Source organism: Octodon degus, unplaced genomic scaffold (assembly GCF_000260255.1).
Source record: "Octodon degus isolate 3935 unplaced genomic scaffold, OctDeg1.0 scaffold00005, whole genome shotgun sequence".
Classification (NCBI taxonomy): domain Eukaryota; kingdom Metazoa; phylum Chordata; class Mammalia; order Rodentia; family Octodontidae; genus Octodon; species Octodon degus.
In genome coordinates, this window is record NW_004524581.1 from 3,833,812 (window position 1) to 3,847,849 (window position 14,038).

A 14,038-nucleotide genomic window follows, 5' to 3' on the forward strand; every position below is an offset into this window, starting at 1 on the left:
CGTATTTAGTGCAGGGTCTACAGGCTCTCACTACACAGATCAGACTGGTAGTGATTCTCCTGTTTTCAGCCTCCCAAGCGCTGGGATTACAGGCACGTGCCACCACGGCCAGTCTCAATTGCAGTCTCAGCACACCCTGGGGGCAAGGCCAGCACAGTACGCTGGAGATGGAATCCCAGTTCCTGTGTCTGCTTAAGCAGGTGCCTTAATCTGTTGAGCTATCTGTCCAGCTTCCCAAACTGATTTTTGAACTAGGAGCATGCATCTAATGTGGAATGGATAATCTAATTTGCTTCACCTGTAAGTGAGAACACACACAAAAAAAAATGCTTACACGTATGTTCAAACCTACTTAACTGTCTCTTCAACTCACTCCCTAAGTAGCATGGCCCCATCTCTATCATGGTTTAACAGTATGTAATATTTTCATAGTTATTTGTTTGCACTACAAGCTGTAAGGCTTTGGGAGTAGTTAATTTGTAAAACTGAAATGAAATTCAAACTGCTGTGGTGCCTGAGCCTTGGTGATTGTGCAGAAGTAACAAGCTTTACACATCTCTTCATCACCAGAGGTAGGCATTTGGACATGAGGCTCATGGGAGAAAATGGGATTTTGATGAGATTATGAGGTTGGCCCATTCATCATGGGACTTGTGTCCTCCTCAGGACAGGCACTGAAGAGCTTTGCTTCTCTGCCACATCAGGAACCAGCAGGAGGTTGGCTCAGGATAGCCCTGAAAGGGAACCTCAATCTGCCCACGTGCCAGAACGCTGAGCCTGGGCTAGCATCTGCCGCACACCACAACAGAGAGGGAGTAAACTTCTGCTGCTGACATCACCCAGTTTATGGTATTTTGTTATATCAGCTTGAATATGCTACATACAGTGAGACCTTGTTTCCTCAGTTGTCAAAGGGCTCCAAAAGCTTTCCATTACTCAAACAGCAAACTCTGAAAACAAGCCTGCTTGGTGTTCTTCACTCTGTTCTGTAGTCATAATGAAAACCCAACTTGAAAAAAACATTTATTCCCAGAGAGTGAGTCCTCTCTGGTGTCACAGATGCAAAGGGTGACCCTTCCATTTAGGCACTGTTCTCACCCAGAAAACATGTAGTGCTGGCTTCTGTGTGTTGCGTATTTGTCACTGTGTTTCTGACTTTATTTGTCTAAGACATCATAGCCATGGCTGCAAAGAAAGTTAGTGATGTGAACAGTAAGCTAAGAGGGAAAATGTGGCAACCGTGATAGAGCTAAAGAACGAAATCATCGCAAAATGTGTTAAATTCCTGGTAAAATGAACATATAAGTGTAATTTTGGGCAACCAGGACCCATTATTTGGTTTTCTGTTATTTCTTCTGGGAAAATATATGCTCAGTTCTTGAGCTTTTTCATGTGTAAGGAATTTGAAAAGAATTAAACAAATTAATTTTGATAACAGAAGTATTTCGCACACAGAGAGACATGGACACACATTAAGCTAACTTCAAAATCTTGAAGTACAACTGGAAATGCCTATCACTGATAAATTCATATTACATTCATTTTGAAAGTCTCTCCCACGTAACAGTGTACACTTCATGTATCTCAAAACCTGGTATGAAACAATCCCTAACTTTTCTAGCTCTGATTTTATTGCTTTTCTCTTGAAAAATGGAAAGAGCCGGTACCTGTATTCCTCCTGTGTGAAGCGTGGGATCTCTCCAGGATGCAGCACGAGGGTTTTCACTGTGGCACTGCTGGACATCACCGGTTCCCCATCATCAAAAGCAACAACGATCAACTTAAAAAGTAATAAAATCTCACGTTAAAGATTATAGACAAATGGAAAATAAAAGCATCATTTGTGTCTCTATGTGACCTGCGAGGCAGCACCAAGCATGGCAGGAGATCACATACACTAGGAGAGAACATGCTATAATCTTTATGTATTTATTTATCTTTATTTTTTTTGGCAGAACTGGGGATTGAACTCAAGCCTTTGTGCTTGCCAGGCAAGTGCTGATTCTACTGAACCATCTCTCTGGCCCTATAATCTTTAATCTTCACAATAATCAGACCATGCAGGTATTGTGACTTTATTTACTAGAAAAAAATATTCGAAGGAGTTATTAAATTATTAAAAGAAGAATGGACCAATAAAATATGTGTATAATCTATCTCTCCAAATATCAACACTTCCACAATTTCTCTGCTGTTTGCAGCAGTGGCATACTTTTACAGCACCAATACACTTATTTAAAACATATTCAAATCAGTCAACATCAATAGTAAAGAGCTAATTATCTTGCTTGCTAAAGGTAATTAATTTTTCCAGTGAATTAATAATTCTTCAATATTGTAGGGTGGATGTACTTCTCTCTAAAGGATAAAATTGAAAGTCTTTGCAGTGTAACACTCTTTTTTATTCAACCTCTTTAAACAAGCTATATAAAAGCAAGTTAATATGGTATAGCAGAAAATATGAAAATGATACAAACTAAAGAATATGCTTATTCTTTCAGAGCAACAGCTGTCTATTATTTAGAAACAGCAATTGCTTTTATTTATTTATTTATTTATTTTTGATGGATTTGGTTGTTGCAGGGTCTCACTATGCAGCTCAGACTCATGGTGATCCTCCTGCTTTGAGCCTCCCTGGTGCCAGGACGACAGGTGTGTGCCACCATGCCTGGGCTCTGGCTGGCTCAGCCCACCCTGGGGGCAGGATTGGTGCAGCCTCTGTTGCTAGGGATCAAATCACAGTCCCTGGGCTGGCCTAAGCTTACCTAAGCAGGTGCTTTAGTCTGCTGAGCTATCTCATCAACCTCTGCAATTGCTTTTATAATTGATCATTTTTCTAATGATCTATACACTACTAAGAAGAAATATAATATTCCAATATTCAATCATTATTTTCAAAATTATGATTTTCCATGGAATGTATACTGTTTTGGAAGCTGCAAGATAACTTAGCTAATGTTATTCAACCTAGATCATGGAAGCCTAACCAAAGATTATCTCAAGAGCTACAACTTAACATTTTCCTTAATAACAGTTGATAAACGGATTAGTTATTCTGAACAATGACAAAATCCTGTGTGACATAATGCTAATTATATTCATATTACCTATACAAGGTGTTTCCTGGGTGCATTTTTCAAAGGCTATATTAACAATGACAAAATTATTTTAAACAACTATAAAAATAAAAATTCCCAAGCGTATAATTAAATGTATTAATGGGGATAATCGAAACTATTTTTCAGTATTTCTTCATATGGAGAAATAGACATTATTTTTGTGACTGTTATAAAACTATCTGAAGTTGGAATATTATAAGATATATGAAAACAAAAGCCATAATATATAGTATTTCACAAGTAATTAAAGAGGCATAAATTTTAAGAAAAGTCAGATGGTTACAGATGCTTCTTTGGCAGGTAATGCAAAATATAAAAATAAAATACAGAGCTCAGTGGGATGAGGACAAGCGGCACTTTTTAAAATTTGAAAATTGTAAGGGGTAATTTTTGTCAAATTTTCAAGATATAATTAATACTTCAAGTACGTGAACCTGATTCAGCAGTTGTACTTGTGGGTGTTTATCTTGAAGAAAAACATCACAAGTAGCAAATGAAAGATGCACAAACAGTTTCACAGCAACAGATTTTTTCTTTTAGGAAAAACTATTAAAATTCTCATTATCCAAGAAGTTATTTGATTTAAAAGAAAACATAATGTTATATTCATACAGTGGAACATAACTCACTAACAGAGTACTACTAATCATAGCATTTGTTGATATGAGCAATATATTACCAAGTTAGAAAACAAGACAAATAATGTTTTTTGAAAATTAATATTTGCATACTTGTATCTTTGAAGAATGTATCATAAAAGTAACTACCAACTGGTAGCATCCTTGTATCTTAGAGACTTAAAGTACCAAATGATAACTTTTTCTTTAGCTACTTAACTAATTTTCTTTTCTAAATTTGTTGCTTAATTACTTGTGAAAAGGAAATGATGATTTTTACTTTAAAAAAATATTTTGAAAGAGAACAATTTAAAAGGAGACACATGCTAAGCCAGCTCATTCAAAAGCTGACTCTGAATGTCAAATAAACAACATAAACAAAATGAAGCACTGACCTTAAAAATTGTTGTAGGTTCTTCATTAAGATTGACACGCGTTATTACTCTTCCAGAATCTTCTTCTACATCAAAAATACTGGCAGGGTAAGGAAACTGGGTATCATCTACTCTATACCTCACACGGCTTGCAGGCAACCCCTAAAATCAAATTATATACTATGAACTTTCTGTGGAAAATGAATATGAAAGACACTGACATACTTCAATGAGTTTTTCAAAAAGTGAACCTCCTGAGAAGTGTAGAATCATATTCTATGTTACTACATTTTCAATATTAAAACATAGATGTGTCTACACACTATTTTGAGATGATTTAAATGATTGAAACAAATTAATGGTTGTCTGGGGCTTCTTTTTTTCCACTTTCATTTAATTATATGAATTGCTCCTGCCTCTCCAAACACGAGGTGTCTACCTGAAAATTCTTCTCTTGACTCAATAGTATTATTTTTAATTACATTTGTTTGAGCTCTGTGATACTCAACAGAATGATAATGTGTGTTAAAGTGAAGAAATGGACATAAAAAGGTTGGAAAGTATGATTATTTACCCTCTACCATGGCTGCTTATTGTTGGCCTGAGCCCGCTCCTACCCTCCGTGGCCTCTTAACTAGGTTTCCATTCATCAGAGCGCTCCGGGTTCAAGCTGGGCCCCCTCCACCAGCCTTAAATGCTGCTGCTCTGTTTCCAAAGCCAGATTTGTGTCTCTATCCCATGTTTTGCCATTAATAAAGACATTTACCTCAGTTGGTCATTTCTGGGTCTTAGATCTACCATAAAGGAAGGGGTGTCAAGGTTCTTTGGCAATTATCATGCTGAGTGTTTTCATAATCACTGAACTATTACAACACTCCTTTAGCATAATGGTTTTTTTTTTTTTTAAACATTTATTTATTTATGTGTGTGTGTGGCCAGCTCAGCCCACCAGGGGGCGGGGCAGGCTGGCATGTGGTGCTGGGGGATCGAACCGCAGTCGCTGTGCTTTGTTAAGCTTGTTCTAAGTAGGTGCTTTAGACCACTGAGCCATCTCACCAGCCCCTAGCATAATGTTAATGATAAAGATGATTTTAAAGATAATAAAATAAATAATATGCAATGTTGTTTGAGGGTTTGCTAAGAACTAGAACAATAATCAAGATGATACATGAGTTCTTTTCTACTAATTTTATAGTGAATGAACTTGAAACTTATAGGGAGGTAAACACTGCTACATTGTTCCAGAGATTGGGCAAAATAAAATAGAACACAAAGTGAAGAAAATAACTTTTAAAGAAAGAAAATACTATTGAATAAGTAGTAAATAGTATTAAAATCACATGGGATCAGTTAAAAGTTGTTTGGATGTCCTTACTTAATTTACGGCTTAGATTGGTTTTATTTTGAATTGTACAAGTGGATAACAGGGGATACACTATAATCTCTTCCATTCTTAGCTTTATAAAGCTCTTAAAACCTAAAAGTATAAAACTCAGGCGCAGAACTAGTATGTGGTTGAGTCTGACTTCAAATCCAGTCATATTACATCACACAATTAATTACACAAGAGAAAACATAAAAGCAATTACTTGACCCGAGTATCACATAGAAAAGTAAGGATTATACCCTCACAGGCTAGGAATTGGGGTGTACTTAATGCTACTTTATAGTAACTACAATTTTGAGAACACTGTTGTTTGTTTTATTGGTATTCCATGCGTCTCATTTGCATGGAATGTACAAGGCTTGCTGGATGCACTCGCAGGTAACTTTATGATAACAATGTTGGCCTACAAGACTTACTTAATATTTTATTCGTCATCTGTAAGTCCAACCACTTAATACACTACATATCACAGTTAGCCTCTATCCATGGGAACACGTGCTTAATTAATGTAGGTTGGCTTTACCTTTGTGCTTCCTATCTGCACGTTGAGCTCCACGCCTTTACTTGCTTCCATTCCAGCAAATGCTGGAGTCGGCCAAGGCTGCTTACGTGCATGTCTGTCTTCACTGCCTCGCCTCGGTCCTCTAGCACTTCTCTCATTCTAGTGTTCTCAATTACTTTCTTTCCATTTAAACTCCCAAATTTTAACTCCTGGTTAAAATTTTAACTCCTATCTTTAAAGTCCATCGCTAGTTTACATATGTGTCAAATATGCATTGTACTTTCAATCTGATCTATTTGAAACCAGAATCCTGAGTTTTTTCCCCAATTTCTACTTGCTCCACTTTGGGTAGATGGCCTGCGCTTTAGCAAAGTGGGTTATTTCAAAGCCTGGGAAGGACCTTGGATCTCTCCAGTCTTCCTCAGATTTCATAAGCAAATCATGATAACATCCTCCAATTCTGCATCAGCATATGCTCTGTGGACATAATCTTCTCCAGCCACCCACTGAAATGGACTCTAACTGGTTCTTTGCTTCCACTTCAATAGCATTGCCTTTTGAAAATATAAACTTCTTCATAATTCCTGGCTGAAATCTTTCCGTGCTTTCCTAACACAGAAAAATATCCAAATTCCTCCCTATTAACCTCTCAGATTCTAAAACCATTATCTCTGTCTAACTTCAGCTCTTCCCTCATTTTCCCTGCACACATTGTCCTTATTCCTGCTTTTAACTATTGCCTGACATGTCCATCATGTTTTCAGCTGTTAAATTTACTGACTTCTTTTCAGGTGGTCTCTAATACAAGCCTGTGAATTATTTTTCATCAGCAATCCTCTCTGAAATTATATCACATGTTTTGTTTGCATGCTTGTTGATTGTTGTCTCCCATGGAAGAATACAAGCATCATAAAGGGAGGGTCTCTAATTGAGCACCTTGGAGGATGATTGCGCCCTATTGGCACTAAATGGGAATTTGACTTAATACATGGATTCATGAGTTAATGAATGCATATCAATGCATCAAGGAATATAATTATCATACACAATGAATGATATTTAAAATACTCACATATTGCAAGAATTTGTAACTAGACAGCATTGGAGAATTCTTGAGAAAATGTTATCAGTACTGTCAGCTCTAATTATGTGCCAATGGGACAAAAATTACATGTAGTTTGTAGTCAGTTCAACAACTGAGGAAGTGTAGAAAGCGGTCATGTTTGCTAGCAAAACCTTTCTCCATATAGATAGCATTGGATTTGTTATAATCATGGATAAAGGCAACTTAAGCTTTGTTTATCCTTTACATGATTTTGGTAGCTTCCTCTAGCACTGTTACTGTCAAGGTGCCACCTGACAAATACTGTGCTCCAGGGAGTGGTCATACAGTCCTGGGCTGCTACGCATAGCAATCAGGCAAGGTAAAAACTGAAAGATACGTGTACAGAAAACAAAGAAGCTAAACTGTCTCTTTTGCAGATGACAAGATCTTTTACACAGAAAACTTCAAATATTCCACCAAAAGATGCCTAGAACTGATTGCCACATTCAGTAGGATGGCAAAAAATTGACACACAAAGATTGTTAATATTTCTGGACACTGATAATGAACTCACTGAGAAATGGAAGAACAATCCCATTCACCACAGCATAGCTACTACTCTAATACCAGAAGTGAAAGACCTTTATAATTAAGACTCTAGAAAAGATCAAAAGGCATATCAGATAATGGAAAGATACACTTGTTATTGGATAAAAAGAACTTATGTTGCCAAAATGGTCAGTACCACACCATATACAGGTTTACTACAGTTCCAATCAAAATATCAATGATATTCCTCACAGAAATAGAAAAAAATATTCTAAAATTCATATCAAACTAGAAAAACTCAGAATATTGAAAGCAGAGGGCCAGGGCTGGGGGGATGGCTCAGTAGAATAAACGCTTCCCTGGCAAATGCAAGGGTCTAAGTTCAATCCCCAGTTCCAAAAAGAAAGAAAGAAAGAAAGAAAGAAAGAAAGAAAGAAAGAAAGAAAGAAAGAAAGAAAAAGAAAGACAGGCAGAAACCAAGTAAGCAAGCAGAGGGCCTACCAAATAGCTCAGTGGATTAAAGTGCCTGCAAGCAGGCGCAAGGGCTGGGGGTTTCATCCTCCAGCCAGCCTTGCTAGCCCCACTCCTGGTGTAATTTGAGACAGCAATTGAGACTGGGCATGGTGACGCATGCCTGTAATCCCAGCTCTTGAAAGGCTGCAAACAGGCAGATCACTACGAGTCCAATCTAGTAGTGAGACCCTGAACACCCTGTAGACCCTTCCCTAAAATAAAATAAAATAAAATAAAATAAAATAAAATAAAATAATATTGAAAGCAATCCTCAGCGACAAGAGTAAAGCAAGAGATGTCACAATCCCAGACTTCAAACTACATTACGAAACTACAGTAATAAAAAGGGGAAGGCACTGGCACAAAAGCTGACACATGGACAGTGGGTCAGAGTAGAGGATGCAGAAGCAACTCCAAGCACAATCAGCCTCCTATTCTTTGAAAACTAAAAACATGTACCCTGGAGGACAAATAACCATGTTGGCAAATGGACTGGAGAGACTGTCTATTCTCATGCAAGAGATTGAAAGCACACCCATACTTTTCAGGATATACTAAAATAAAATAAAAATGTACCAAAGATCCATAATGTAAAAAGTAACAATTTGCCCAAAGATAAACTCAACAAAATTTGAAGACATACACTGAGGCAAGGACTTTCTGACCAGAACACCAGGGCACAGGAAATAACATCAGAGTCAACAAATGAGATTTTGTCAAATTAAAAAGCTGCAGAGCAAAAGAAAAAAAAAAACAAAAACAAAAACAAAAAAAAAACACCATTTAAAAAAAAGTATGAAACAAAGTGGGGGAAAACCATTGTGTCAGTTCTTCGTCAGATCAAACACTAATATTTAAAGAACTCATAAAAATAGATTTCCCCAAATAAAAGGCCAAATTAAGAGGTGGACAACAGAAATAAAATGAAATTTCTCAGAAGTATAAGTGGCCAATAAATAAGCTAAAAAATGGTCAACATTTCTGGCTAGTTAGGAAATAAAAATTAAATGCCATTGAGATTCCATCTTATTCCAGAAAGAATGGCTACCAGCTAGCTGTGAGGGTGCACATATGCCTCAGGAGGCTAAGGCAGGAGGACAGCTCAGGTTCAAGGCCATCCTGGGCTATCAAGTCAGACGCTGTCACAAAAACAAAATTAAAAAATCCTATTAAAACGAATGGCTCCAAGATATTAAGTAACAATAAATGTAGGTGAGACAGCAGAAAAAAAGCAACCTTCCTCCTTTGCTGGTGGAAATGTACTCTAGTACAACCACTACAGCCATCAGTGTGGAGAGTCTTCAAAATACTAAAACACTAAACATTCCTGTGGACCCAGCTCTTCTCTTTCTAGATACTCTCCAAAAAAATCAAAGGGATACCCGCACGCCCAGGTGTGTGGCATCGGAAGTAATAGGGGCTAAACCGTGGAAGTGGCCTGTACGCCCGTGTACAGATTAATGCCAAGGAAGCTTGGCATTTATGCTCCGAGGAGTAGTACATGACCGTAACCAAGGGACAATGCTAGTCATTTGTAAGAAAACGGAAGCACTTTGAAAGCACAATGTTAAGTGAAATAAAGCATAAATGGAACCCACTAGCTTAAGTAACACATGAGAAGTCCAAAGCATAAATAGAAATTTTTTTTTCTTTTTGATTTTAGGGAACGGTCTACAGGGTGTTCAGGGTCTCACTGCTAGATTGGACTCCTAGTGATCCGCCTGCTTACAGCCTCCCAAGAGCTGAGATTACAGGTGTGTCACTACACCCAGTCTCAATTGCCATTTCAGTGCACCCCAAGGCAGGGCCTGCAAGGCAGGCTCGGGGCTTGAACCCCCAGCCCCTGCGCCTGCTTGGAGGCGCTTTAATCTGCTGAGCTATTTGGCTGGCCTTTGGCATAAATAGTTTAAAAAACAAAACAAAAGAAAAAAAATAGGAAACGAGATAGAGTGTTGCAATTGGTGAAGAACACAAGAGGTGGAGAGAGAAAGGGGGAAGAGGCTGGAGGCTACAGGATGGTGCAGAGAATCGAGCTGTGTTAGGTGTGTGTAGCATTTCCCACAATGAGTGTGGTGTTATGCAAGGCAAACAGGTACCGTAATATTAAAAACCTGAAAGAGTAAAACAAAAGCATCACACTTCATTTATACCATGCACTATTATAACTGAACAATACCTAAATGGATTCCTTTGATTATATTCAAAGGTTATTTTTCTCTTTTGCTTTTCCTTCTCTTCTTTATTTTTCTTTCCCTTTCCTACTTTCCTTTTTTCCTTTCCAATAATTTTTGAAAAGACTTACAGTTCAATAATTATGCTATATCAGAAATGAAGGACATTAATTTTGAAAAATAACGTTAATCAAAATACTTAATATTATCCTGTGGGCATGTACAGTATGAAGCAAATGAAACGCAACTTTTTAAAAAGACATAAATTGCTATAAACTTAGTCTTCATAAAGGGTCAGTTTGAAACTAAAGCTTTCAAGTACAGAGAAAGATAATTATAAGTTTGATCACATAAAGCTATCATTTGTATTTTTAAAGTATCATTTGTATTTTATCCATGAAAAATATAACAAACATTTCATGAAAGCATTATCATATACAAGTCACTTCCATTTATTATATGTTAAAGGCTAAAGCAAAATGATTCATTCAATTTATGATTTATGCATTTTAATAATTGTGACATGTATTACAAATAGTACAATTTCATTTAGACCAATGTTGTCCTCAAACTTTTGTTTGTTTTAATTTGCGCTAAGAATAGAGATTCCTGGGGCTGGGGAGATGGCTGAGTAGAGTAAGCGCTTCCGTGGCAAGCACAAGGGCCTGAATGCAATCCCCGGTTCTTCCAAAAAATAAAAAATAAAAAAAAATAACGATCCCTTTTTATTCTTTTTATTTTATTTTTTTCAGAACCGGGGATTGAACTCTAGCCCTTGTGCTTGCCAGGTAAGTGCTTATTCTACTGAGCCATCTCCCCGGCTCTATCCATTTTTATTGTTACATATTCCTTTGTATTTGATTTTTCTTCTGATTGAATACACAAAAACAAATAATCATATTTATTTTATCATAAATTAAACTGCAAGCACAATAAAATTGAGATATAATTGAATTATTACTTTTTATTTCATTTATGAAAATAGAGGACATGCATTATATTCTATCACTGTATTTATTTAGTCATACGTAGATCAGGAGAAAATTTTGGATCGTCAATATTGAAAGAAATATCGTTTTACAAAATAATTCATTTTAAAATTTTATTACTTTGGCACTAGGTGCTTATTTTCTGTAAGATTTAGAAACTATGATGAAATCACTTACTTATAATAGTGTAAGGAGGACATAAAACAATTTCATAATGTTATTTTTAACTAAACTTCTACTGTGGTTTGATTTAGAAAGGAAAAGCAACTAATCATTTTTGCTACATTCTGATAAACCAAATTTATTGTTCTGTCTTTACATTCTGAGAGAATTTGGGGTCATGAATTATCTTGTATGCTCAGACATTAATACCACCAAACCATAGCATTTAGGCAAGTCTCTAAAGATTTTAAAAAATAAGAGATCTTAACCATTGTTTGAAATCCACAATAGAATTTAGACTTTACCAATTGAAAAGTTTATTTCGTATATATAAACACTTGTGGAAACCAAATCTATTTTGTCCTCAGCAGTCATGGAAGGTAGTTATTTCTTTTCTTAGGGCAACACAATTTCTAACAACTTCAAGAGCAATGTTTCACTTCTAAGTTTGGGATTATTAGGATAGTTATTTCTAAGTGTCTCAAGACTGCTGTAGGCATTCTTAGAAGTCTTTATTTTTTCACATGCTCTTTCAAGTTATCATAGTTGTTTTGGCTTTAAATAATATAGCAGGAGCGGCAAGACAGCTCAGCAGTCTAAAGTACCTGCTTGGGCAAGCTTAGGCAAGAGCACTGGGATTGCAGTTCAAATTCCGGCACCACACGCTACACCAGCCCTGTCCCCAGGCTGGGCTGAGCTGGCCACAAACAAACTAACAAACAAAAAAAGAACAAACTTTCTAGTTGTTCCAAATCGCCATCAATGAAAATAAGTAATTAAATATCCAATTTTATTGGGTTTATTAATATCCAATTAAATATTCAATTTTATGTTTTAAATAATGGATTGCACTTAAACTCTGCTCTTTAATTAACTAACAATTCCAATTCCTCTTTCCTGGCCGAGATAAAGTAAAACATTTTAGTCTTTTCACATAATATAAGGTTTCAAAAGCTGACTAAAAAATTTGCTTCAATTAGATATAATTTCTGGGGACAGTGAGATAGCCCAGTGGACTAAGTGCCTGCTTAGGAAAGCGCAGGGATTGGGGTTCATCCCCAGCACCTCATGCCACCCCGGCCCCTCCCCCAGGCACACTGAGCCAGCCACCAAGACCCGGCGACGTGACACCTGCCTATAATCCCAGCACTGGGGAGACTGAAAACAGGAGAACCACTATGAGAATCCCAGCTGCATAGTGAGACTCTGTACTGTATATAACTGAGAAGTTAGTTAAAAATTCTCATAACCTTATGTCAGACAGAACAAGGAAGCACTATTTAAGCAATTAAGGAGTTTTATTGTATTGACACTGTCTTTATCAGAGGAGTTATTGAAGAAAAATTTAAGAAAGAAATGTTCAAGACATAAGGATGAATCTCACAGGAAAGTGGTGAGTGTTGCACGCAGGGATTGTCTTCTCAGAAGGCGAAGGAACCTCGAATGGAGTGTCCTGTTATTTTGCGGCTTAGGTTCGTCTGAAGAGCAGCACAGCGAATTCCTTCCTCATATTTATGGAAATGGAGGACTTGTGAGAAGCAGAGCAGAACCGATTTTTGAAGCCCCTTGATTTACCATCTCAGCCACTTCTATTAATTGATTTAAGTCCACTCAGTGGGGAAAAAATCCCTTTAGATAAGCTAGTTTTCAAGACTGAACTGGTACAGTAATCCTTTTTTAAAAATTCTTTAGACATTTGTTAAAATACACAGGTAAGCCAGCTTCTTCTCACAAGTCCACTTGTGCAGTGTGATGGACAGGGTCAACCTCACATTAGGTTAGTCATACTTCAGTTTTCACAGTCTGTCTTACCCTACTGATTAATACTTAAATATTAGTACGAAATATTAATATTTGCAGTGTTCAGTTTTCCAAGCATTCTAATCTGACACTTCCAGCAACTCCCTGAGATAGATGAAGAAGACATTTTCGCTTTTCATGTTTCAAAATCTGAGGTGAGAGAGGTTGGGAAAGTTGCTGTTTTTCACACGTAGTATTTAAGTTCACGTCCTGACACAGCAGCTCATGTTTTTTGATGCGATGTGCTACCGGATATGACAAGGTCCATCTTGCACGAAATGCTGGTGATAATTTGTGTCTGGAGTGGTCCCAGGAGCCATGTGCTGGGGAGTGGTGGCCGCTGCTTGGCTTTCAGAGGACGATTTCTGCTTCACTCTGCAGTGTCCTCTGCGCGATGAGCTGCTCTCTTACCACAGACCAGTAGCCACAGAGCCAGTCTGCCACGCCTGAAGACGACTAAGCCATAAGCCAACATAAAACTTTCCTATTGTTCATTTTGATTGTCAGATACATTGTTACACTGACGAAACCTCCCGTACATGTATCTCTGCAGTTAGTACTCCAGAAAGCTCTATTGCTTTATTGGTGTAGATTAACTTCGTAATAGCAACTTCCATTTGCCAAAATATTCTTCAAAATTTTCCTGGAAATGTCATGGAAGTGATACATTATCCCTTAGAGGAGTATATTTCCCAAAATAAAATATTTAAAATAAACACATAATATTCCTGGAATCTTCATTATATAAAGAAGACTGAAAACACTGGCAATACTGACAATGAAATTAAAAATTGAGAACAATCCTATAGG

At 37.1% G+C, this 14,038-nt stretch overlaps 1 protein-coding gene across 1 annotated transcript in view; it reads right to left on the reverse strand.

Annotated features, from left to right (window-relative positions):
• Pcdh15 (protocadherin related 15) overlaps window positions 1-14,038 on the reverse strand; it is a 689,792-nt gene that overhangs the window by 178,278 nt on the left and 497,476 nt on the right. The window contains exons 20-21 of the mRNA XM_023723273.1: window positions 4,132-4,272; window positions 1,668-1,780 (exon numbers count right to left, since the gene is read on the reverse strand). Coding sequence (XP_023579041.1) covers window positions 1,668-1,780; window positions 4,132-4,272 — 254 coding nt within the window. The remainder of the gene's footprint in view (window positions 1-1,667; window positions 1,781-4,131; window positions 4,273-14,038) is intronic.